The sequence below is a fragment of the Aulonocara stuartgranti genome, assembly GCF_965226115.1.
Source record: "Aulonocara stuartgranti genome assembly, chromosome: 2".
Lineage (NCBI taxonomy): Eukaryota > Metazoa > Chordata > Actinopteri > Cichliformes > Cichlidae > Aulonocara > Aulonocara stuartgranti.
The window spans coordinates 3,310,943-3,338,110 of record NC_138940.1 but is presented as its reverse complement, the minus strand read 5'-3'; the positions used below and the strand labels follow the sequence as shown (position 1 = coordinate 3,338,110).

General features: G+C 42.1%; 1 protein-coding gene across 1 annotated transcript; it reads right to left on the bottom strand.

Moving 5' to 3' along the window:
* Positions 1–16,546: 16,546 nt before the first annotated feature.
* On the bottom strand, positions 16,547–17,526 carry LOC309692019 (uncharacterized protein). The gene is made up of 2 exons (XM_082510136.1): positions 17,358–17,526; positions 16,547–17,268 (listed from the first exon to the last, which is right to left on the bottom strand). The coding sequence occupies exon 2, from the start codon at positions 17,191–17,193 to the stop codon at positions 16,720–16,722; it is 474 nt and encodes a 157-aa protein (XP_082366262.1). The 5' UTR covers positions 17,194–17,268; positions 17,358–17,526; the 3' UTR covers positions 16,547–16,719.
* Between the last annotated feature and the right edge of the window lie 9,642 nt (positions 17,527–27,168).

Sequence of the window (27,168 nt, the reverse complement as noted above, 5' to 3'; positions counted from 1 at the left end):
ATCTGACGTGACATTGTAGTTCGGTACATGCATTAGAAGAAGCTTTAGCTTATTGTGCAATTTCCTGACAGGTGAGAAATGATGAAAGGAAATGGTATAAGATCCTGCCACACAAGTGGCGTCCTCTTTTACGCTCATCAACTGTAACATTAAAACCACTAACGCTGAAACCAGGCCCTGGCATTTGTGTAAATATTACAGCGATACATATCAGCCAACTAAACGCTTTTGTAGCCCAAGCAAACCTCTCGTGGCAAAGTCAGTCACCAATTTCATCACCCTCACCTAGAAGAACAACAGCCCTCTCATGCCACAAAACTTCTCCTGAACAACTCAAGGAATGCAACATTTTGCCCAACCTTCAGACTCAAGCATTCACAGGATGCACTATAACAAGCCACAAATAAACCATTCAATAACCCAGTGGCTGAGGAGAGGGACATCTGGTAGCCTCAATTCAATTCAATTCAATTCAGATTTGTTAATATAATGTCACAACACAACCACAGTTGCCTCAGTGCTCTTTATATTTTAAGGTAAAGACCCTACAATAATACAAAGAAAACAGAGCGCACCATACGTCACATGACCCCCTATGAGCAAGTGCTTTGGTGACAGTGGGAAGGAAAAACTTCCTTTTAACAGCAGGAAACCTCCAGCAGAACCAGATATAAAAACAAGACAAACCGATGATGTGGATGAGAGCCAGAGATTAATAATAAAAAAAATATATCTATAACAAATTATAATTAATTATTATAAATTATAATTATAAAAAATAAATAGTGAATGAAAAGGGTGACTAAAAAATCCTCAAGCAGCCTAGACGCACTGCAGCTTAACTAAGGGAGAGTTCAGGGTCACCTGATTCAGCCCTAACGCTATCCTTAATTTATTTCTTATCTCGTTTTAAGCCTAATCTTGAAAGTACAGATAGTGTCTGTCACCCGAATCAAAACTGGCAGCTGGTTTGAAGAAGGGTTTGAAAACTGAAGGCTCTGCCTCCCATTCTACGTTTAAATACTGTGATAGGGGTGATATGGTACTATAAGGTCATTGAGGCAAGAAGGGGCCTGATTATTCATGACCTTGTATGTGAGGAGCAGGATTTTAAATTTTAAAATTCTGGATTTAACAAACAGCCAATAAAGAGAAGCCAATATAGGAGAAATGTGCTCTCGCTTTCTAATAATAATAATAATAATAATAATAATGGATTGGATTTATATAGCGCTTTTCAAGGCACCCAAAGCGCTTTACAATACCACTATTTATTCACTCTCACATTCATACACTGGTGGAGGCAGCTACAGTTGTAGCCACAGCTGCCCTGGGGCAGACTGACAGAAGCCAGGCTTCCATATCGCGCCATCGGCCCCTCTGGCCAACACCAGTAGGCAAGTAGGGTAAAGTGTCTTGCCCAAGGACACAACGACCAGGACAGAGAGCCCAGGGATCGAACCGGCGACCTTCCGGTTACAGATGCGATTCCCAACCCCCTGAGCCACGGTCGCCCTTTGTAATCCCTCTTTGTAATCTTGCTGCATCATTTTGAATCAACTGAGATTTTTCGGGATTTTTTAGGACATCCTGATAATAAGGCATTACAGTAGCCCAATAATAAATGCATGAACTGTTTTTCCAGCTGTACTTACACTGCTTCTCCTGTGATCTAAACCTTTATAAGTGGCAGAAAAGGAAAGGATGAATGGATACACTGAGGCAACCAGATAATTTTGATATATAACAGCCTTATTTACAAGCTAAACCAGTAAGTACTTTTTAGAAAGAGGCAGTAACACGTTTTCTGCAGAAACAGAGAAACTTTGACATGACTGCTGCATGTACAGGAACTGTTTACATATGAAAACAAAAATGTTGCACTTAGGAGCACATCAAAAAGCTAACAATGGCCAGTGCACACACAACTGTGCAAAGATAGTTTAACCGAATTGACTTATCCTTTTTCATTTCAAAGTGCAGCGGTATTTGTACGTTAGTGCCTGTGAAAGAACAAGCAAAGCCACATGTGGCAGCTGAACTGTGAGATACAGGCCGCGGCTAGCTACTTCTCTGCAAACCTGTTTACTCCGAACACACAAGTATTTTGTTATCTACAGGATGTGTAGCCTGTTCACAGTGTTACGACTTTGTCTTTCATGTCGACTTGCTGATTGGGTGCAGGCACTACCCACAGCTAGGTTGCGGTTACAAAAAGATCAAATACAATAGTTTAGCGCAAAAGAAGTGGACAGTCCTCTCTCACGTATGCCTTAACAAATGTGTGTCACAGCACACATGCAACATGCCACACATAGCACACAAGGACACTTTGTATGCAACTGTCTGCACCAGTAGCTTTCAGAATATGATATTAAATGGCACCCTAGCCTTCCTCTCTCATAGATTCTCAAACCCATTAATTAGGGCAGGCACAATTCAGTTCTGAGTACAAAACAGGAAGCGATGCTTTATATAAATTTAGAGTTTTTGGAAATCCTGATAAGGTTTGCAAACAATAACCCCCATGCACAGACACTAAAAATCAAAGGAGAAAAAAATCCTGTGTGGATTCAAACCAGGCAGCCTCATCACTGCTGAATTTTCCATGCATCATTTGTTTCGCACAGCTTGTGAAACAAAAAGCAAGGAATCAGCCACAAATGACTTTTGTATTAGTTACTTGTTTATGATTTTACCTCATTAACATTACTCCTGCTTCTACCACAAAAGCTGGTTCTACAATTAAAATGTAATAAAAGTAATGATGAATACTCTTATTTGTCAAATCAAATCAAATCAAATCACTTTTATTGTCACATCACATGTGCAGGTACATTGGTACAGCACATGTGAGTGAAATTCTTGTGTGCGAGCTTCACAAGCAACAGAGTTGTGCAAAATACAATAATGTAAACAAGCAAAATACAAGAATGGCTACATCTGAAACTAATAAATATATGTACAGTATATAATAGTATATGCATTTCTGGATGTGTATACTAAATATTTTTCTACGTGTGTGTGTGTGTGTGTGTGTGTGTGTGTGTGTGTGTGTGTGTGTGTGTGTGTGTGTGTGTGTGTGTGTGTACACATATTTTACAAATTAAATAGAGTAAACAATAAATAAAATATATAAAATAAATATACAAAGTGAGACATGTGCAAAACAGTGGCGTTACTGTACAGTATGGAGTGCATAATGTTGAAGTTCCAGTAGTGAAGCTGAGGTGTCTATGACGTGTTCAGCAGTCTGATGGCCTGATGGAAGAAGCTGTCTCTCAGTCTGCTGGTACGGGACCGGATGCTGCAGAACCTCCTTCCTGATGGAAGCAGTCTGAACAGTTTATGGCTGGGGTGACTGGAGTCCTTGATGATCCTCCCTGCTTTCCTCAGGCACCGCTTCCTGTAGATGTTCTGGAGGGAGGGAAGCTCACCTCCAATTATCCGTTCAGAGCACCGCACTACTCGCTGGAGAGCTTTGCAGTTGTAGGCGGTGCTGTTGCCATACCAGGTGGTGATGCATCCAGTGAGGATGCTCTCAATGGCACAGTGATAGAAGGTCCTGAGGATGCGGGGGCTCATGCCGAATCTTTTCAGTCTCCTGAGAAAGAAGAGGCGCTGCTGCGCCTTCTTCACTGTTTTGTTTGTGTGTACTGACCACGTAAGATCCTCAGCCAGGTGTACTCCAAGGAACCGGAAGCTGCTCACTCTCTCCACAGCAGCGCCGCTGATGGTGATGGGGGTGTGTACTTCTCTGCACCTCCGGAAGTCCACTATCAACTCCTTTGTCTTTGCGACGTTGAGGGTGAGATGGTTGTCTTGACACCAGTGGGTCAGGGCGCTGACCTCCTCCCTGTAAGCCGTCTCATCACCGTTGGTGATAAGACCCACCACTGTAGTGTCGTCCGCAAACTTCACAATGATGTTGGAGTTGTTAGTGGCTGTGCAGTCGTAGGTGTAGAGTGAGTACAGGAGAGGGCTCAGTACACACCCCTGTGGAGCACCAGTGTTCAGTGTGACGGGGGATGAGGTGATGCTGCCCAGTCTGACCACTTGGCGTCTGTCAGACAGGAAGCTAAGGATCCAGCTGCAGAGGGAGCTGCTCAGTCCTAGATCCTGCAGTTTCCTGTCCAGCTTCGAGGGAACGATGGTATTGAATGCTGAGCTGTAATCTACAAACAGCATTCTCACATATGTGTCTCTCTTCTCCAGGTGTGACAGGGCAGTGTGTAGTGTCAGGGCTGTGGCATCATCAGTGGACCTGTTGTGGCGGTATGCAAACTGTAGAGGGTCCAGTGAGTCGGGTAGTGCAGAGCAGATGAAGTCCCTGACCAGCTTCTCGAAGCATTTGCTTACGATGGGGGTCAGGGCTACAGGTTGCCAGTTGTTCAGTGAGGAAATGGTGGAGGATTTGGGTACAGGGACGATGGTGGCCACTTTGAAGCAGGCTGGGACTACAGACAGAGAGAGGGAAAGGTTGAAGATGTGCGTGAACACTCCAGCCAGCTGAGCCGCGCATGACTTGAGGACGCGGCCGGGAATCCCGTCCGGACCAGTAGCTTTGCGTGCGTTCACCTTCCTGAAGCACTTCCGCACATCCTCCTCAGACACAGTGTGCGCACTGACGTCATCCGCGGTGCGCACACTGTCCGGTCTCATGGTGTTCGCTGTGTCGAATCTAGCGTAGAATACGTTTAGATCCTCACACAGAGAGGCCGTGGTCTGCGGTGTGCTGGTTTTCCCTCTAAAGTCTGTGATCGTGTTTAGTCCCTGCCACATACTCCGAGGGTTGTCAAACTGTTGCTCCACCCTGTCCCTGTACTCACGTTTGGCTGCTTTGATCGTCTTCCGGAGTTGGTAATGTGCGTGTTTGTAGTCCGATGTGTTTGCGGAGGCAAAGGCGGTGCTCCGTGCCGCCAGTGCCGCGCGAACATCTCCGTTAATCCAGGGTTTTTGATTTGAGAAGGATTTAACTGTTCTGGATGGGACGACATCTTCCACGCATTTCCTGATAAATCCACAGACTGAGTCTGTGTACTCATCAATGTCCCTAGCAGCCACGTGAAAATTTCCCAGTCCGCATGATCAAAACAGTCCCGCAGCGCAGACTCCGATTGGTCCGTCCAACAGTGCACCGCCCTCCGGGTTGGAGCTTCCTGTTTCAGCTTCTGCCTGTAGGCGGGCAGGAGCAGGATGGAGCGGTGATCTGATTGGCTGAATGGGGCGCGGGGGAGGGCTTTGTACGCATCCCGGAAAGAGGTGTAGCAGTGGTCGAGTAGCCGATCTCCACGAGTGTTAAAATGGATGTGTTGGTGGAGTTTGGGTGAGACTTTCTTCAGGTTTCCCTTATTAAAGTCTCCGGCTGTGATAAACGCTGCCTCTGGGTGTGCGGTTTCCTCGCTGCTGATCGCGCTGTACAGTTCCCTGAGTGCTCGGTCAGTGTCGGCTTGTGGGGGAATGTAAACAACTGTAATAATCACTGCTGTAAATTCCCTCGGCCGGCACTTAATCATCAGGTACTCCAGGTCCGGTGAGCAGAAGGATTTGACCGGGTGCACGTTCGCATTTGGTGCTGTCTTGTGAGCTAAAGTGAGCTAAAGTAATTGAACAATATACATCCATACAAATGTGTCGATCTATCAGTTAAACCAATGAATGAATAATAAATGAAGACATTTTGAGGTAACAGATTATCTGTACTGTTTATTCATTCTAACGTCTGTCAGCAAAATTGTGCCAGTTTAGGGTTTTATTGATAAAACCCTATAGCGCTTTTTCTAGTCCCTAAGGACCCCAAAGCGCTTCACACTACATTCAGTCATTCACACACACATTCACACACTGGTGATGAAGCTACGTTGTAGCCACAGCTGCCCTGGGGCGCACTGACAGAGGCAAGGCTGCCGGACACTGGCGCCACCGGGCCCTCTGACCACCACCAGTAGGCAAACATGGGGTTAGTATCTTGCCCAAGGATATTTGGCATGCTGCCAGGAGGCAGCCTGGGATCGAACCACCGACCTTCTGATTAGTGGCTGACCGGCTCTGCCACCTGAGCTACAGCCACCTATTATTCTAGATGCTTATGTACTTTGTTGCAGCGGTAATCATAATTTATCTTATCTTATATTGGATGGTAATGAAAAATAAACTTTACCCTTGGAGCTTTTGCCAGTTGTCCACTGGGCTGGTTTTGAATGAGGATAAATTTTGAAATTTTGGCACCACCGCTGTTTCTCCCACCTATTTCATGTGTTTCTATAAGTACTATGTAAATGCATTTTTACACTACAGGATATCGGCCAAGACATGGACATGTTATGTCATAGATTTCCCACTGAAGCAGGAGCTGAACGTAGGAGACACACCTTAGTATTAATCCTGGAAATGCTGCAGATTATCGATAAAGGTGTCTGGCATTTCTTCTTAACAAAACTGAGGTAACCAAAGTGGATGGATAGAATTTTATTACTTAAGTAATAAACTTAAGATAATTAAGTGTCTGCTGCTGTTTTCTATGAAATGCTCTACAACTTGCATATTAGTTCTGTCTTTGAAGAAGCGAAACTATTTAGTATTTGTTCATCCTGCTCTTCAGCTCTTCCGAAGAACAACATGACATGGCCTTGCACCAATGAAACATGCAGGTTGCAAATTTTCTCTAAAGTGCAGAGTATAATTGTATTTCTTGCAGCAAGTAGTACAACCAGGAATAGAACTGCATTTTACTGTTTCTGTGATTAACTTCTCCTATCAGATAGTCAAATGTGAAAATTGACTAATCTGAAATATTCAGAAAACAAGAAAAAGAGTTTTTTCTAAAAAAATTTCTAAATATGTTTTAGAACGTTCATGTGGGGAGGTAAGTACACATCCAGTGTGACAGGATATGTACTTTTAAGCCTGCTCTATGTTAACCAATCAAATACATTTTATAGTCTAACCCAACATGTACAGTTCTCCTCTTAGACCTGCTGAAACACCACAACAAAGGAGCAGTGTCAAGATGATCATATTATGGGCTGCATTGCTTTTTCTCCATCAAGGCTGTAAGTGCTTTTTTATTCTGATTATATGTCTGAAATATAATTATTTATGTTGAATAGATTTGTGTGTATATACAATAACAAGAGTATTTTTAAATTTTAAATTATTTTTGTCTCGTGATTTTTTCTATGTTTTGTTTTCACTCAGATTCTCTGGTTCCAGTGAAAACCGCTCATCTTGGTGAAGCAGCAACTTTAACATGTGCTAGAACTACTAAAGAGATCAGCAGTAGAGTCCAGTGGTACAAGCAGAGTGTCGGAGATGCTCTTAAATTAGTTGTTACATTTTATGGAACTACACAACCTGTTTATACTCCAGAGTTTCCTGAATCAAGATTTGAGGCAAAAATTGATAAAAATTTTGGCAACCTGACTATTGTGAAGACAGTCCAAGAAGATGAGGGCTACTATCACTGTGAGCAAGGCAGTTGTGTTAGGGGTGAATGGAGCGGGATGTATTTGTTAGTAAAAGGTATTCAACTGTTCTACTTTTACAAACATTTTAAAAATCTCTGAGCATGTTTTGAAGAATGTCTTTGTGTTTTGTATTACACAGGAAACACTCAGAGGTCATCAAACTATATCGTTGTCCAAAAGCAGATGGAATCAAATCCAGTCTATTCAGGAGACACAGCGACTCTCGAGTGTTCAGTCTTCTCCGATTCTGAGAACAAGATGTGTCCAGGAGATCATAATGTTTTCTGGTTCAGAGCGGGATCTCATCCAAACATCATCTACACTGACGGGAAAAGACATAATGAATATGAGAACAGATCTAACCCTCAGAAAAGATGTGTTTATCGCTTCTCTAAGAGCGTCAGCTCCTCTGATGCTGGGACTTACTACTGCGCTGTGGCCACATGTGGGGAAATAATATCTGGAAATGGAACTATACTTAATATTCAAGGTACCCGTCCCATTGATTTTTAAATTAATCCATATAATATGTAAATTATATAATATTTAAGTGCCAGTATGTACAGTGACAATTAATTAATACAATTTTTATAACTTTGAGGTAACATCAAACTTGTTTCAGGAGACACTCCGTCGTCACAGCCAGGAAGTACGATTATTTTTCTGCTGTGTGTGGGTATAATATTGTTATAGCTGTCCTCATGTACACATTCAAAAGAAACAACAATGATCATCACAAAGGTAATCAAAGTTACTCACAGTTCGCTACAGATCAAAAGTTAAAAAATCTTACATTTGTATTTATTGTCATCTGTCTATTCTGTAATCAAGCACTTGTCCAGCAGAAAAACTTTTGTGGTCAGAAAACACAACAGGTAAAGTACTTAATGACAGCAATATCCTCAGAAATATGAATCTTTTATGGTTAAGTTTTGATCGTTCCAATATTTTTTTTCTTTCTCCATTTCCCAGAATAAGGACACATGGATGTTTTCTGCTGTTGTCTTTACCATGATAGAAGCTGACAGATGCGAAATGAAAGAGTCAAAGGTGGAGAAGCATGAAATCTACAAAGCTGTGAAGACCTTTGGCCTTGAATAGGTGATCAAAAGCATGACTGCTTATAGTTAATAAGATTTTAGTTTTGTTGTAGTTGTGTATGTAAATTTGCATATCCATGTAGATCAGAGCTGAACTGCAACATTGCTGTATTTCTGACTGAATATTGCATTTTTTAAATCTTATTTCTTATTTTTATGTCTTGGCTTTAATGAAGCCCAAGAAAAACAAAAATATCATCTAAGTTCTAAACACATCAAAGTAATTATGTTGAAAATGGCCAGATGTGACGTAATAGATGCTCACAGTGGCCTAAAGAAGCAATGCAGAACGATTTTAGGAGAAGATATTTATTCTTTAGATGCTTAATACATGCATATATTTATAAAAATAATATAAAAAGTATTAATAATGATATAATTAGAATTATAATAATATAAATACTATGTAAGAAATTGCAACGTTTTATGACTATAATAATGATGTCTGTGAAAAAGAAATTCCTTATGTACTGTAATCAGTCTTTATTCAATTTAATTATATTTTATTTATTTTGGGACAAATCACAAGAGTTGGAGCACACTTTGTGTTCATGGATATTTCATCTGGGCCAACAGTAATCACTGATTACATCCAGAAATGGAACTTTTTAATCAACCAGCTTCATCCTATAAGTCCTGGGATTACTCTTGAATGGCCCTTGTCATGAAGGACTTAAGCTCATATCAGGAGCACCCAGAGGAGGTGAGAGTGGACAGATGGCCCATGGCACAGAGAAATTTGAAATTCATATCCATTAAACCTCATCATTGAACAAGCTAACCTGCCTTAAAATGTCATTTTTGAATGTAAAAATAAACATTTATCCTTAATGAGCTAATATATAATAAGGTTGCGGTGCCATTATAAAGTCTAAATAAGCAATTAAAAAAGTATTTTAAGCACATTTATGTATACGGTGATTAGCTTATTTCATTTGTAATTAATTGGTAATTCAGGCAGTTACAAATATTTATTGGCAGATGCAAACATAACCCACCTGAGGTTTGCAGAATGAACAGAGTCAAAACCAGAGTTTTTAAGGTTGGTTAAATCACATAGCTTCACAAACAAGTGTAAACACCATTATCATAATAAATGGAAAATCTCTCTGGGATTTCTTTAGTTCATTTATGAGGTTCAACTTTCCAGGATGGAAAAAATCATTCAAGACAGAAATGTTTTGCATCCAGTAAAATGTAACTTTTCACCACTTCCAGAACAATTAGAAACAACCGATGAGCACACTGTGAATAAAGATTAATGGGTTCTGTTATAAGATGTGTTGAACGTCAGACTTTTCAGCGTCACAAAGGCGGCTCTTCTTTAACATGGCAAAATCAACATACTAAATGCATTACATGGTCAGCAGTAATATTAATACAGTAACCTTTAAGCGCCAGACATATTATCTACTGAAGGAATATGTTTTAAATGTGTGACTTCTTAAGCTGTACCTCACTAACACTGCTGACTGAAGCCCAGCTGTAAATTTGCAGTAGCACAAACTGTATAAGCCACGTTGTGATAGGAATTTACTGGATAACTGATAACATCTATCAACCACACACTGTCTCTGATATAGGTGCAAGAAAAATCACCGTCTGAACTGTGCAAGACAACATGAGCAGCTATGAAAAGCAGGCGCCTCTATGTGACAGACTGCACCACAGGAAATGAGAAGAAAACACACACACGGAAAAATACCGAGAAAAAAAAACATAGCGAAGCTGACAAAGGCATCAAATGACACCTGTGAGGTGACCAACATATGTAAGCTGAAGAACGACTTTATAGGTTTTCAACGCCTGTGATGCTTTTGTTCAGTACTGCGTGACTTTGAAGAAGAAAAAGGAAGAAAGAAAGAAAAACAATCTCAACTTTAGTTTTTTTACCAAACAAGACCTGAGTTTGTTAAACTTTTGGACAAACTGTACATAATAATCAAGTACAGCGCGTGTCATTCATTTCAACATTCATGACTTAATTTTAACTTATAGAACAACAATAGTAATAATTGTGTCTTGGACACACAGTTATTACAGACACAAGACAAACTGCTTTGGTTTATTAGGATTAATCCAGTGTGTGTGTGAGATGGAGTGCTTGGTTAGAAATGTGAATGAAGAAAAATAAATAAATGAATGAATAAAACTGAGTGAATAATAATACAAACAACAGGAATCGATCTATCTACAGTGCTATCTGTTAAATATATAATACTTAAACAGTTATAGAGCACTATCCTAGAAAGGCACTCCTAACAGTGCTTATGCATCTAGCCCAGAAAACATGTTACTGTGAGAGGACGCCTGGGCAAATTATCAGGGTAGGTCAAGCAACTCAGTAAATAAATTAAGTAATTAATTCTGGGATATCAGAATTCTTTTCTCTTACATCTTTTTTTAGGTTTAGAAGTACAGGGAGTGCAGAATTATTAGGCAAATGAGTATTTTGTCCACATCATCCTCTTCATGCATGTTGTCTTACTCCAAGCTGTATAGGCTCGAAAGCCTACTACCAATTAAGCATATTAGGTGATGTGCATCTCTGTAATGAGAAGGGGTGTGGTCTAATGACATCAACACCCTATATCAGGTGTGCATAATTATTAGGCAATGTCCTTTCCTTTGGCAAAATGGGTCAAAAGAAGGACTTGACAGGCTCAGAAAAGTCAAAAATAGTGAGATATCTTGCAGAGGGATGCAGCAGTCTCAAAATTGCAAAGCTTCTGAAGCGTGATCATCGAACAATCAAGCGTTTCATTCAAAATAGTCAACAGAGTCGCAGGAAGCGTGTGGAAAAACCAAGGCGCAAAATAACTGCCCATGAACTGAGAAAAGTCAAGCGTGCAGCTGCCAAGATGCCACTTGCCACCAGTTTGGCCATATTTCAGAGCTGCAACATCACTGGAGTGCCCAAAAGCACAAGGTGTGCAATACTCAGAGACATGGCCAAGGTAAGAAAGGCTGAAAGACGACCACCACTGAACAAGACACACAAGCTGAAACGTCAAGACTGGGCCAAGAAATATCTCAAGACTGGTTTTTCTAAGGTTTTATGGACTGATGAAATGAGAGTGAGTCTTGATGGGCCAGATGGATGGGCCCGTGGCTGGATTGGTAAAGGGCAGAGAGCTCCAGTCCCACTCAGACGCCAGCAAGGTGGAGGTGGAGTACTGGTTTGGGCTGGTATCATCAAAGATGAGCTTGTGGGGCCTTTTCGGGTTGAGGATGGAGTCAAGCTCAACTCCCAGTCCTACTGCCAGTTTCTGGAAGACACCTTCTTCAAGCAGTGGTACAGGAAGAAGTCTGCATCCTTCAAGAAAAACATGATTTTCATGCAGGACAATGCTCCATCACACGCGTCCAAGTACTCCACAGCGTGGCTGCAAGAAAGGGTCTAAAAGAAGAAAAACTAATGACATGGCCTCCTTGTTCACCTGACCTGAACCCCATTGAGAACCTGTGGTCCATCATCAAATGTAAGATTTACAAGGAGGGAAAACAGTACACCTCTCTGAACAGTGTCTGGGAGGCTGTGGTTGCTGCTGCACGCAATGTTGATGGTGAACAGATCAAAACACTGACAGAATCCATGGATGGCAGGCTTTTGAGTGTCCTTGCAAAGAAAGGTGGCTATATTGGTCGCTGATTTGTTTTTGTTTTGTTTTTGAATGTCAGAAATGTATATTTGTGAATGTGGAGATGTTATATTGGTTTCACTGGTAAAAATAAATAATTGAAATTGGTATATATTTGTTTTTTGTTAAGTTGCCTAATAATTCTGCACAGTAATAGTCACCTGCACACACAGATATCCCCGTAAAATAGCTAAAACTAAAAACAAACTAAAAACTACTTCCAAAAACATTCAGCTTTGATATTAATGAGTTTTTTGTGTTCATTGAGAACATGGTTGTTGTTCAATAATAACATTATTCCTCACAAATACAACTTGCCTAATAATTCTGTGCTCCCTGTATAAGAATTGTGGACCACTCATAGGCCACAGGGAACACTAGCAAATTAAAAATTCTTTCTACATTGGTGTGTAATTTACAGGACAAATGGGTGGATGGAGGGATGGATACACTGACACAACTAGATAATGTTGATATAACTATAACAACAACAATAATAATAATAATAATAATTTTATTTGAAAGCACCTTTCAAGGCACCCAAGGATTGCTTAATCAAGACTCTACAAGAATTCTAACAATTCATAAATTTTGACATCTGCATATATTTGAGAACTGTTTCTGTGGGGAAAAGAAAATATTGCACTTGTTAGGTGGACAAGATGACATGAACTGTGCAATCATAGTTTACCCAAATTAACTTGTACTGTGAAAGAACAAGCAAAGCCACATGTGGCCGCTGAACTATGAGATACAGACTGTGGCTGGCTACTCGTCTGCTTGCAACGGCCCCCCAAACCTGTTTACTCAGTACGCACATCAATTTTGCTATCAACAGGATCTGTAGCTTTTTCACAAGAAGCCTTCCCCTGTCAGGACTGTTTTATTTTGACTTGTTGAATAAGTGTAGGCACTACCCGCAGCCAGGCTGACAATAAGAAAAGATTGTGCAGTAATTTGGGTTAAAAGATACTGAATTATGCCTTACAAATGTGTATCACGTGCCACACACTGCACACACGGACACTTTGTATGCAACTTGTATCTACACCAGTAGCTTTGACAAAATGATATTGCATACAGATAAGAATAAGATGTATTAAACTGCTTCCTCACATCTGCTTCATGAATATGAAGAGTTGTAGTGGGAGGAGGTGGTGTGAAATCCTCCTTGGTGTGGGGTGAGGAGGGAGGTGTTGTAGGTGAAGTGTTTGATGGGGGTGATGGCTCTATGGAGGGGGGAGAGGTGGGGGAATGAGTGTCCAAAGTGTCTCTATTGTTGGGGCCGTTGGAGGTGTGAAGGCTGCCTGATGGCTCGTCAAAACGGCAGTAGAAGTCGTTGAGGGTGTTGGCCAAGAGCAAGTCATCAGTGGAGTGGGGAGTTTTAGGCTTGTAGTTGGTGATATTCCTAAAACCTTTCCACACAGAGGCCGAGTCATTCTCTGAGATCTGCTGCTGCATCTTCTCAGAGTGCTGATGTTTAGCAACGTCCACTTCTTTAGTGAACCTGTACTTGGCCTCTCTGTAGCAGTCCCTGTCTCCGCTTCTGAACGCCTTTCTCTTTTCCAGCCACAGCTTTTTGAGTTTAGGAGTAAACCAGGGTTTGTCATTGTTATAACTCACCCTGGTGCGTGATGGCACAATGCTGTCCTCACAGAAGTGGATATAGGAGGTGACAGTGTCCGTAAACTCGTCCAAGCTGTTAGAAGCAGCCTTCAATCATGGACCTAACTGTAGGGTGAGGAGCTCATTCATCTGAGAGGTGATCAGATTAACTGAGATGTATTGTGCTGTTCTACAAATCATAATGGCGGAGATAATGGTGGAATAGTTTTTGATAGCAAAGCTGTTCTCTGGATATATCCTATTCTCCACCTGTTTCTCAACTCTCACTCAGAGAGCTGCATTTACACTGTTTTATTCTGGCTAGCATGTTACTCCCTACCTCGCGCTGCGTCAACAGGTCTGCTGGTTTTTTAACCTCAAATTTCACATCCTCATTTAACGTTTGATAGTGTTTCAGTAGATAAAGGTGAATGGCTTGGACATTAATTGAGCTGTGGTTTGGGGGAGGCCTCGAAGGGGACTGGTGACGGCTCCCGATGTACAAAATAGAAGAGAAGAAGTTGAAAAGGCGAGGGAGGGTGTGAACTGGGGGAACATATCCGGTCGTTCAGTCTGCTGTAGTTACATCCTAAGGTTTTAAAAACTGAGCTTAAATAAATGATTATTGGTAATAAAAGCTGAGGGAGGTCAACAGTGATCACTGACTGTTTTAGGAGCTTTTTGAGATTAAATAGAAGAAAATACAAAACATTAAACATGTTAACAACACAAAAGCCATATTAAACGCAGACTACTTTAGGCCCGGAAGTAGGATTCGTCACGTCATCGCTTAACGACCGGACATTGATCAGAACCGGAAGGAGCATGTTTGGAGGTGTGGTCCCACTCCTGAAATTCCAATACTTCCAATTTGCTATACTGTTGGCAGAAAGCTGGTTGATACTGAAATGAACTGATTGCAACTTTATATAAAAACTAGTGTGGTTGCATCATGCAATTTTTATATTCTGCAAAATATTAGTTTAATCAGAAAGTGAAACTCTTCAGATTAAGAGTATCTATAGTAAGAGCAGTGGCAGAAGAAACCAGAACTCCCAGTGAACACCCACGTAAGCAAACTCTACACAAAGAGGTCCACTCTGGGGTAACCCAGGAACAGCAACAGCAACGGTGGTCATTACTGAGCCACCATGCCGCCCTCATTTGTGTTGATTAAAAAATGCCACAGATTACTCTGTTTAGAACTCAGTCTTCTATTATTAAAGTCAAATCAGGTTTGAAAGTGTCGGTCAAGGATGCATTCAGATGAGAAAAACGTCATGGTGTGCAAGTCAATATTTCTTTTGGTGTCTCATTATCAATCCAGATGAAATTTTAATGTTGCCATTTTCCACTTCCATTCTGCTTGATCATTGTTTTAGGGAGGATCGCTGCCTCAGGAATGTTCAGAACATGTCCCTAGTTGATGGCAAAGACTTAGAGTTCTACAGTAAGTTGCTTCAGTGAACAACATACAGCATGTACACATGTAATCACATCAGTTACATCTGTCACTCAGGTGTGTGATGTTTGTCACAGTACAATTTGCATGCTCAGTTGATCAGAATTGTTATCCTCCCATCATGAATGCTTGTGTTTTGTTGCACAGTGAAAATTGCCAGTTCCTATCACAGGTTCCTGCAGACCTGCCCTGACTGTCTGCTCATGCACACCTACGATAAAGTAGCCAATCACCAATTGTTCTACTTGTTTGGTAAGTATGAGCAGTGATGGAGCATTTACTAAAAGAACTGACAAGTAAAACAGTAAAATATTTACTTGATGGACTATTCGTTGTATATTTTAACTGTAATTAATGAGTTGTAGTCAACTGACAATTCTTTGGCTATTTCAAATAAGGGTGGAAGGGTGGACCACTTTGGCATTCAACTCATCATTTCTTTTAGTATCTCACTTTCCTATTTGTGAAGAAGTAAGAAAAGAATATAAAAATCCCCAAACCAATGAGAAACTAGTTGTAGAGCCCAGTATGGATTTTCGCAAATGGATTTTTCTTCAACAAGTTAACTGATCAAGTGATTAATCATTTTAATATTCATCAACTAGACTATAATTGTCTTCCATCTAAATTGTAGCCATGTCTGAATACAAAGTAGCTTGAATTCAATCAGGGCTGGACTGGGACAAAAATCGTCCTGGGCATTTTGACTAGAGAACCACAAAGACATAAAACCTTTGAATGAAAACAAATGCTGTTGTGACAGTGATGTACACTGTCTTGTTGGTATATATGTATGATTTCTATACATTTTGCATCAGATGACCACTTTGGTTGTTTTGAGAATAATAGATTGCTGAATATACATTAGAGCTAAAGAGACTGTATTTTAGGGTGGCTTGCAAAATTATAATATGGAGTTTGCTAGTGTGTAAGAATACAAACAGAAAAGGCCTGGAATGTGAACAATGAACTGGGGTGCAGGGCAGGAGAAGAATTAACCCCCACCCCCAGGACAGAAGCAAGAGTTACTGCAAGAGTTACTGAGGGTGAGGGGCAGACAAATAACAAAAGGACACTACCTTAAACACTTAGACCCCCGGAGAGCAGTCATTTTGGTTTTCTACCTTAGACCCCCGCGGAGTCATCATTTTGCGTTTCTACCTTTAAAAGCCGGAGAGCAGTCAGTCAAATGCTGGAGTCATTCATATGTATATTAGGTCGTTACCTAGGAATTCTGGAGGGAGGGGAGTGGGGGTGAGTGATTGAGGGGGTGGGGGAGTGGAGTGTTTCAGTTTGCCATCTTAGGGAGAAATCAACACATGTCCTTTGTATGTCCTTTGTTGCTGACATTTATTGATGAAAACAGTACAAAAAACCAACCATTTGTACACATATTTACAAATAATGATAAAAAGTGAGTGAGTACATTTCAACATTTTCAGCAATCACTCACAATCCTGGCACTGCCATGGTATCTGTCGTCTGCATTTACCACATGTGTACCTGTAGCAGTGAACACATCGCACAGTGGCCTGATTTTTTTTGCATCTGTGTTTGACCTGACACGTGGCTCTTTTTCCAGGGCTCGGTGTGGAGGGTTGTGTCCGAAGCAACTGATCTTTTCTTGCCTTCTTCGCAGCTACATGAGAGTGAGCCAACTCCCTTGCAAGCTCCACCAGGAAGTCCACCCGTCTTTCCTTCGTCCCGGTGCATGCTTGATACAGCACATGTGCATTCAGTGCTGCCATGTCAATCATGTTATAAAACACGGCGACTGGCCAGCGCCGTGTTCCTTTGCGGACAGTGTACTCCCGAACCATCTGGTCCATCACATCCACGCCACACTTTGTTTTGTTGTAAAGGGTGACAGTGTTTGGCTTCCTTTTGGTAGTGTTATCAGTCTGAACCACGCTGTGCATGCTGCTAAGAATATAGACTGTCTTCTTCCGTTTGGCCGCATACGCTGTCAGCGTGGCAGCAGAGGTTGAAAACACCTAAGAAATAAGATAAATTGTTATTTCCATAGCACTTTTACACACAATGAAACACATAAACATAGAACCACAAAAGACCTGCAACATACCTGAGTGGTGAATTCATTGCGATCTGTCTGTCTAGTGGATTGAGGAATTTCCCTGCGAATCTTGTTGACTGTGCCGAGGATGGTGGTTTTCCGTCCAAGAAGTTTTTGCGCAAGTGAAAGCGATGTGAAGAAATTGTCTGCTACATAACTTAAATGCAGTAGATTGCCCAGTGAGCAAGTTACTGATAGGTTCGTAGCATAAACCTATTGGCTGGAACGTTCAAGACAATTCTACTACACAGCAAAAGCAAGACACAAGTAGTCAAAGTTCTTTGTGTTACTCATGCATGAGGGAGAGGACTGGACGATAGTGATGGGTCGTTCGCGAATGAAATGGCTCTTAGAGCCGGCTCCTTGACGTGAACGACGCGAGCCGTCACGTGGGTTGTTTTTTTTTCTTTCTCTCAGCCTCTCTCTCGCACTTTTTTTCCGCTTCACTCTGCACGCGAGCCTTTTGCTTTACGCTGGGCAGAGGGGGGAGGGTATGGAGCGGTAGTTACACACAGGAACAGAGCCAGAGGGAGAAAGAGAGAAAGAGAGCCAGGGACAACAACGTCACATTAGAAAGGTATAGTAATCATCCACAACTATTTTTGGTTGCAGATGATGAAGGATTCAGAAAGTTTATTCATGCGGGCCCATATGACAGAGAATATGCATGTTCTTTTTGTTTTCATATTATAATTTATATTTAATTGTGTTGTGGTTTGCAGTGTTTTGTGTTGTTTTCACTTTAAATTTGTAAAAGGAAAAAGCTGAAAATTTAAATAGTTAAAAGTTGAAATGTGAATAGTTGATTTTTGTATTAGATGATTTATTTATTACATTTTATGTGGAGTGAATAAATAAGTCAAAGTCAAGTCAAAGTCAACTTTATTGTCAATTCTGCCACATGTACAGGACATACAGAGAATAGAAACTACGTTACTCTCGATCCCTAGATAAAATAGCAAATGAACATTTAAATATAAGAGTGATTAAAAAATGCAGGTAAAATAATTAAAAAGTAAAAATTTAAATAAATACAATACAATTTTACATATAACAAGAAAGCTATACAATATACAATATAATGGGTAAATGACATTGGGTGTAAACCAGGCAGAGTAGTGCAAGTAGGCAAATAGTGCAAATGGAGATTTAGTAATGTACGGTAAGAGATAGTGTAACAACAAAGTCTTATGAGGTAATGGCAGTCCAATGCTCCACAAAGTGACTGGTAACTGGTGCAGGCCAGTGAGTGAGTCAGAGAGTGTGTGTGTGTGTGACAGAGTTCAGTGAGACCGTGGAGGAGAGAGGGGAGAGGGGGCAGAATCGGGAGGGAGTTAAGCTTCCTGACAGCCTGATGGATGAAGCTGTCCTTCAGCCTGCTGGTCCTGGCCTGGAGACTCCGCAGTCTCCTCCCCGACGGCAGCAGCTTGAAGAAGCTTTGCATTGGGTGCGTGGGATCAGCCGCTATGCAAAGGGCTTTTTTAGTGAGACGGGTGCTGTAAATGTCCTGGAGGGAGGGGAGAGAGACACCAATGATCCTCTCTGCAGCTCTCACTATGCGTTGGAGGGTTCTATGACAGGATCCAAACCACACAGTGATGCAGCTCGACAGGATGCTCTCGATGGTGCCTCTGTAGAAAGTGTACATGATGGGGGCTGGTGCTCCTGCTCTTCTTAGTTTGCGGAGAAAGAAGAGACGCTGCTGTGATTTCTTGGCCAGTGCTGTGGTGTTGTACGTCCAGGAGAGATCCTCTGTGATGTGCACACCCAAGAACTTGGTGCTGCTCACTCTCTCCACAGACGCTCCGTCAATGGTCAGAGGAGCATGTTGGGTGTGCATTCTCCTGAAGTCCACAACAATCTCCTTCGTCTTCTCCACATTCAGAGAGAGATTGTTGTCAGCACACCACGTGGCCAGGCGTCTCACCTCACTTCTGTAGTCGGTCTCATCCCTGTTGCTAATGAGACCCACCACCGTTGTGTCGTCCGCAAACTTGATGAAGAGGTTGGAGCTGTATGATGGAGTGCAGTCATGGGTCAGCAGAGTGAAGAGGAGGGGGCTCAGCACACATCCCTGCGGGGCCCCCGTGTTTAGAATGATGGTGCTGGATGTATTACTGCCGACCCGTACTGCTTGAGGTCTTCCGGTGAGGAAATCCAACAGCCAGGTGCACAGTATTGTGGCGAGCTCAGAAAAGGAGGAGACGGAGGTGTCGTTTGGTCTTGCTTCCGTGAGCTAGCCAGGGAGCACAGCCGTTTATTAACAATTCTAGAAAACACTGCCGCTAGCTAATGCTCAGCGCGGCCACAGCACAGCGAAAAACAACAACAACAACACAAGGCGCCCTCTGACCCCCGGAAGGACACACCGTCGCAGCGAGAGGGCGTCACCTGTCACTATGGCAACATAAACAAACATTACTGTACAAACAGAACCCTGAACAGCCCTGACCCGCTACAGTATATTTACGGTGGCCCCTAGAGACAAAGCATGTACAAACTTCAAATCACATACGAACTCTGAAGCATGTACAAACTCCGAAACACGTAAAAACACGTACAAACTCCAAAACACGTAAAAACTCCAAAACACGTAAAAACTCAGAAGCACATAAAAACTCAAAACACGTACAAAAGACAACAGAAGTGCTCCAGGATGCTGGGCGCAGTGTTGAGCCTTTGTTATCTTGTGGCTACACAAGCCAGCAAGTACCAACGACTGGATTTGGTGTGTGGTAGTAACAGGTAAATGAACTTTTTTTTAAATTATTTGAATATATATGAGTGCCTGTGTATAAATACACAAACAATACACACATGCTTTCAATTGTGTAATTTAAGTGATCTAGTAGCTCTGCTTTGAAAGTTCAGTTCATGCTAGAAATGTGTTTTGGAGTTTGTACGTGTTTTGTCTCTAGGGGCCACCGCATATATTTATATATAAACATATATAAATAAAACCACTTTTTTTACGTTAGTAATTCCTTTTGTGCATAATTTTATATTATTGTTAATAATAAATTAATTAAAGCAACAAAACAACCTGAAGAGCCGGTTCGGAGCCGAAAGAGCCGGCTCTTTTTAGTGAGCCGAACCGAAAGAGCCGGATCTCTAAAAAGAGCCGGAAATCCCATCACTACTGGACGAGCGCCGTTCCTTCGCTTGACCATAGGTTGCTCTCGTCTGCGCCCTCGTAACACTGCCCTTTTATTGAGGTTACATGAATGAACATATGAGTCTTACATAGGTATACATGTTTACATGTAGACAAAGAGTACCGTGTGTGTGTGTGTGTGTGTGTGTGTGTGTGTGTGTGTGTGTGTGTGTGTGTTGTGTGGTCAAGATGTGACCCCATAAATGAATTCCCTAATCCTGCTGGTCTGGAAGTCCAGCCGTTCATCTAAACAAAAGGCAGTTAGACTAAAACAGATATACTTGTGTTTGCTATACCATGAAACAAAAAAAGAAGGTACGACCTCTTCTCGTGACCCCAGGATGTGAGTGTGTTTGCCAGAACACTCTGGAAGGCACACAGAGTCTTTACAGACTGCTAAGGATCAAACCTCTATCAATATGCAATTGATTATAAAACTCTACGCATATATGAGTAAATATTTCTAAGCATAAATGACAACCTAATAATATAAACCTGACAGTTACCACACACTGAAAATGGTGTTGTAGAACAGGTTATCCCTGAACTTGTTTTAGCATTTCGGTTCATGAGTACAATAAAGCTTCAGAGGTGCTGGAAGATGGGGGTCTAATCATTTTTTGGCTGAAAGAAATCATCTCATACATCATGGACAATTTCTCAGTTGAGTGTGAGGAAGTAAAACTTAACATAAGGAGGTCTATAAAGAAAAGGCACAATACAATGTAAGCTTTGTTAGATTATTTGGTAGCTGTAACTCAGGAAGTACAGCATGTCATCTAATAGTTGGGAGGGTTTTTTTTTTTTTTGCTCTAATCAGTAGCCTATGCAATGTATCCTTGGTGAAGAAACTAAATGCTCTCCAATACATGAGGGATGCATCCAGTGAGGGATATTGTATAATCACTAGAAGTCCCAGACTTTTCTAACCCTCTGTCAGCCAAGTGGAAGCGAACTTGTCTAGTCTTTTCGCATCAATTCATATGTATATTAGGTCGTTACCTGAGAATTCTGGAGGGGAGTGGGTGTGTGTGAATGATTGCTGATGTCTAACTGCCAACTGCCTCTTTGTGTGTGTGTGGGGGGGGGGGGGGACGACTTCCTTTTGTGTTGAGGTGGATATAATCTCACTGCATTTAGCCTAATCCTTCATTGCCCTGAAGAATTCTGTGGTGTACGAACCTCCTCTCCAAGGAAAGAAAATGCAGCAGGCCTTGGAAATGATCCTGAGCGAAGTCAACCCTTGTGACTCGGATGGAGAAGACCTAGAACTTCAGCTGGATTCGGACTCGGAGCTGTCTGATCAGTCTTCAGGTTAGATTTCATTTCATATTATTTCCAATTTCATTTCAAACAAGTAAGTGAAAAATACTAAAAAAGCAGAGCAGGATTAGGGTTAGCTAGTAACCCTAACTCTAGTTGTATCTTTTTATTTAGGAAGACATTTCATATCATTTCCTATTTCATTTCAAACAAGTAAGTGGATGTAGTAAGTAAGATATTTCAGACATTATTCTGATACAGATGAGGAGATACTGGAATTATAATTAGTATCTATGCATGCATTTGTGATTTCGTTTGACCTTCCCATTGCTCACAGTTTGAATTTGTTCACACTGCAGATGAGGAGACTGCTTCTCCACCTAAAAAGAGAGCTTGTTTGGGGACTGAGACAGCAAAAGATGGCACAGTGTGGCGTGAAGAACATGTGGGGACCCGTCTCCCTTTCACCCCAATAGAAGCGTACGCTGCAGATGGAGAGCCAACGGCTAAGGCCAGGAAAAGTATCTCGAGTCGCCTTCAGAGCTTCCTGTGTTTCATCACTCTTGACATGCTTCGTAGCATTCAAGAATGGACTATTCAACATGCACAGGAAACGGAGCATGTTCATTGGTTCATGGACCTCCCTGAACTAATGGCATTTATTGCAATTGTGATCTTGCGGGGGGTTTGCAGGCTTCCATCTCTAAATGACTGCTGGTCAGCAAACCTGGGAAACCCACAGATCATTGGAATTATGGCACGAAACCGCTTCAAAGAAATCATGCAACACCTACGCTTTGATGACAAGTCCACCCGCAGTGATCGAGCAAAGACTGATAAGTTCGCTGCAATTTCCAGTGTGTGGGGATCATTTGTCACCAACTGCATCACGTGCTACAACCCTGGTCTACATATCACCGTTGATGAGCAGCTTTTCCCATCAAAGACTCAGTGCTGTTTCCTGCAGTATATTGCAAGTAAGCCGGACAAGTTTGGGATCAAGTTTTGGGTGGCTTGCGACCTAAAATCCAAGTACATTTGCAATGTCTTCCCATATCTTGGCAAGGACCCCAATCGTCCCAGTGGGGAGAGACTTTCTGAAAATGTAGTAATGAGGCTGATGGAACCATTCCTAGACAAGGGCAGAAATGTTACCACGGACAATTTCTTCACATCGCTTTCACTGGCACAAAAACTTCTTGGACGGAAAACCACCATCCTCGGCACAGTCAACAAGATTCGCAGGGAAATTCCTCAATCCACTAGACAGACAGATCGCAATGAATTCACCACTCAGGTATGTTGCAGGTCTTTTGTGGTTCTATGTTTATGTGTTTCATTGTGTGTAAAAGTGCTATGGAAATAACAATTTATCTTATTTCTTAGGTGTTTTCAACCTCTGCTGCCACGCTGACGGCGTATGCGGCCAAACGGAAGAGGACAGTCTATATTCTTAGCAGCATGCACAGCGTGGTTCAGACTGATAACACCACCAAAAGGAAGCCAAACACTGTCACCCTTTACAACAAAACAAAGTGTGGCGTGGATGTGATGGACCAGATGGTTCGGGAGTACACTGTCCGCAGAGGAACACGGCGCTGGCCAGTTGCCGTGTTTTATAACATGATTGACATGGCAGCACTGAATGCACATGTGCTGTATCAAGCATGCACCGGGACGAAGGAAAGACGGGTGGACTTCCTGGTTGCGCTTGCAACAGAGTTGGCTCACTCTCATGTAGCTGCGAAGAAGGCAAGAAAAGATCAGTTGCTTCGGGCAGAACCCTCCACACCTAGCCCTGGAAAAAGAGCCATGTGTCAGGTCAAACACAAATGCAAGAACAATCATGCCACTGTGCGATGTGTTCACTGCAAAAGATACACATGTGGTAAATGCAGACTACAGGTACCATGGCAGTGCCAGGATTGTGAGTGATTGCTGACAATGTTGAATTATTTGTAAATATGTGTACAAATGGTTGGTTTTTTGTACTGTTTTTATCAATAAATGTCAGCAACAAAGGACATACACCCATGTGTGTTGATTTCTCCCCAAGATGGCAAACTGAAACACTCCACTCCCCCACCCCCACTCCCCTCCCTCCAGAATTCCTACTTAACAGCCTAATATACATATGAATGACTAGCCAATTTAGCTTCCACTTCCACCATTTGACTGCTCTCCGGGTTTTATAGGTAGGAATCCCTAAAATGATGGCTCGCGGGGGTTTAAGTGTTAAACTGTTGGTTTGCTGCAAACTGATTGGTTCAGAGCTGTCACACCTTAGCCAGTATTTCATCTTATTTTGAAAAGCTTCCTCTTGATGGTTTGGCAGGATGTGATGTAGAGAGCGAGCAGCAGGTGGCAGTAGTGATGTGCGATACCACTGATTTCCTTTCCGATCAGATACCAAGTAAAATTCAAGGTGGTATCGACGATACTGATCCGATACCGATACTTTGTATATAAACTTATTCTATTTATTGTATCTTTTATTGTATCTCAAAGTATAGCGTCATAATGATTACAGGACATCAGATTACTTGTTCTTATCACTTAATAATGCAGAATTCATCATATAGAAATAAAAAAACTGAAGTTGTGAACATCTTGCCTGCCAATCAGATCTGAGAGCAAACTCGAACACAAAGATCACATCCAACTTTATTTATTCAGACTTTCCTAACAAACACACAAATTTCCCAAAGGAACATCAGAACTGTGGCGGCAGCGTTAGCGATCCATCCAGAAGCTCACAGGGAACCCACAGCATCAGTTTGTCAGCTAAACTACCAGCTGATTGATCACAGGGAGGGGTCGGCGATGGTCTCGATGGGCTGTGATGGTTTTCTCATGGACTTCTGTTTCACAGTCAGCGGGTTCGCCACCTGCTGGATTTTAGAGAGAATGCGCTTCCATGTCGGCTTCACTCTTCAGATCAGGAAGCTACAACTAATTTTTTTAACTTTATCACTTCTAAACTAACAAGTTATTAAAGATGAACCAATGACCGTGACCCCCCCCCCCCCCCGTTGGCTTTTAAGGTGCTCTGTAGTTATCTCAGTGTCCATCGTCTCTCCTGGTCCGTCACTCTGTGGAGAAACACAATACGACACTGTGGTGGCGTCTGCTATTTTCTATGCTGTGGTCTGCTGGAGTGGTGGAATGGCAGAGAGGGACGGGGGAGACTCAACGAACTGGTCAGGAGGACCAGCTCTGTCCTGGAACATCCGCAGAAGTCCATCGAGCAGGTTGGAGAGGAGAGGATGTTGTCTAAGCTAACATCCATCATGGACAACACCTCCATCTCCTGCATGAGACTGAACACCGAGCAGCTCGTTCAGCAGTGGACTTTTACACCCACAGTGTAGGAAGGAGCGCTACTGCAGGTCATTCTTACCAGCAGCTGTCAGACTCTGTAACACAGTTTAACATTCTTTTGGTCATCTTACTCACCAGCTTGTTTGTTTACTGTACATTTTATACATATCTCTGTACAATTTTCTCAGTTTTTCTATACCTATTCTGTGCATTGGTACCTGTATATATGAACTTCAGTTGCTTGTGTTTATAGGACCACCTTGTGTCTTCCTTTTATATTTTTATTTTAGGTTAACGTGGAGTCGAAGTCTGAATAGAATAGAATTCAACTTTATCGTTGTTACGTCCCCCCTACCATGGTGGAGGCAAAAGTTGGAAGGAGACAGCAACACTGGACAACCACAATCAATGAAGGAGGAAGACCACAGAACAGTTAAGAATCAGGCAGGATTTATTGGTTGCTTGCCTGGATAGTCAAACTTAACAAAAGAAAAGAGGTGGGGGAGGAGGACTGGGCGGTTGATCCAAATCAAAGAAATTAATAAAACAAAAAGAGGTCGATAGCTTCCAGGGCCTAACTGAAACAAAAAATGCAAAACAAAAGGCCTACCTAGCTACTCGTCAAAAAGGTCAGTGAAAACATACAAAAGTGGCATCAACCGCATAACCTAGTGTGTCTAACAGTTTAAAACCTGCAACCAGTGTATAGGATACCCCAGCTTACCTGTCCAGCCTCCCACCACACATAATACAAAGAAGCCTGTTCGCAAATGTTTGTCATAGCAGAAGCCAGCACCCACCAGCTGGCCAGGGAGCTGCTCATTTGTAGTGATCCTCGGCGTGTGATTGGCCAACTGGGCGCAGATAGCCAATAGACACATGCCAATCAACTTCGAACTGGCCAATAGGTGGAGGCTTGACACCTGAAAGATAAAAAGAACACCAAAAGCAAAGCCACATCTCTTGGCACGTTACAATCGTCATTGCAGATGTCACAAGTACAAGGCAATGAAATGCAGTTTGCATCCATCCAGAAAGTGCTTTAGCAATAATACAGATATATTACAGAATATGGATCTATGTTACAATGTACACGGTATAAAGATATGTTAGGAATATGCTATAACTACAAGTATGTACAGGCTGTAGTGAGTGTACAAGCTATGTACAGGCTACGAACAGTCTGTTTAATTTTAACCATGTACAGTGGTACAGTACAGAGTGAATTGAGACAACCTGGTGCTACATATGACAGACGAACACAGGATTACATAAAGTGCAATGTGCAAAAATTTGAAAAAAAAACCAAGACAAGACAGTGCAACACTAGACAGAACAGGACAATGGAAATGTGCAAAACTGAGTAATGTGCAAAAAGTAGCTTGGTGTCTGAAGGTGTGTGTGTGTGTGTGTGTGTGTGTGTGTGTGTGTGTGTGTGTGTGTGTGTGTGTGTGTGTGTGTGTCGCTCCAGTCACTGAGGTTTCAGGAGTCTGATGGCTTGGGTGAAAAAACTGTTCCATAGTCTGGCAGTGAGGGCCCGAATGCTCCGGTACCTCCTTCCAGAAGTCAGCAGGGTGAAGAGGGTGTGTGCGGGGTGTGTGGGGTCCTCCACAATGCTGGTGGCTTTGCGGATGCAGTGGCTGCAATAAGTGTCCGTGATGGAGGGAAGAGAGGCTCCAATGATCTTCTCAGCTGCTCTCACTATCTGTTGTAGGGTATTGCAATCCAGGTGCTGAGGAATGATTGTGTTGAATGCTGAACTGAAGTCTATGAACAGCAATCACATATGTGTCCTTTTTGTCCAGGTGGGTGAGGGCAAGGCGTAGGGTGGTGGCGATGGTGTCATCTGTTGATCGGTTGGGGCGATAGGCAAACTGCAGTCTTAGGTCAAACATCTGCAAATCCAAACCCACAATGGTTATGCTTAATTCTATAGTATTCATACATAAATATATTTGTCTGACACCTTTCTCACCCAAAGGAAAACATTTCTTCAGTTTGTGAATAATTTGAAAGTCTGATTCAATAAAAGGACTAGATGTTACAATCCTTGACATTGCATCACTTCTAATGGAGAACTGG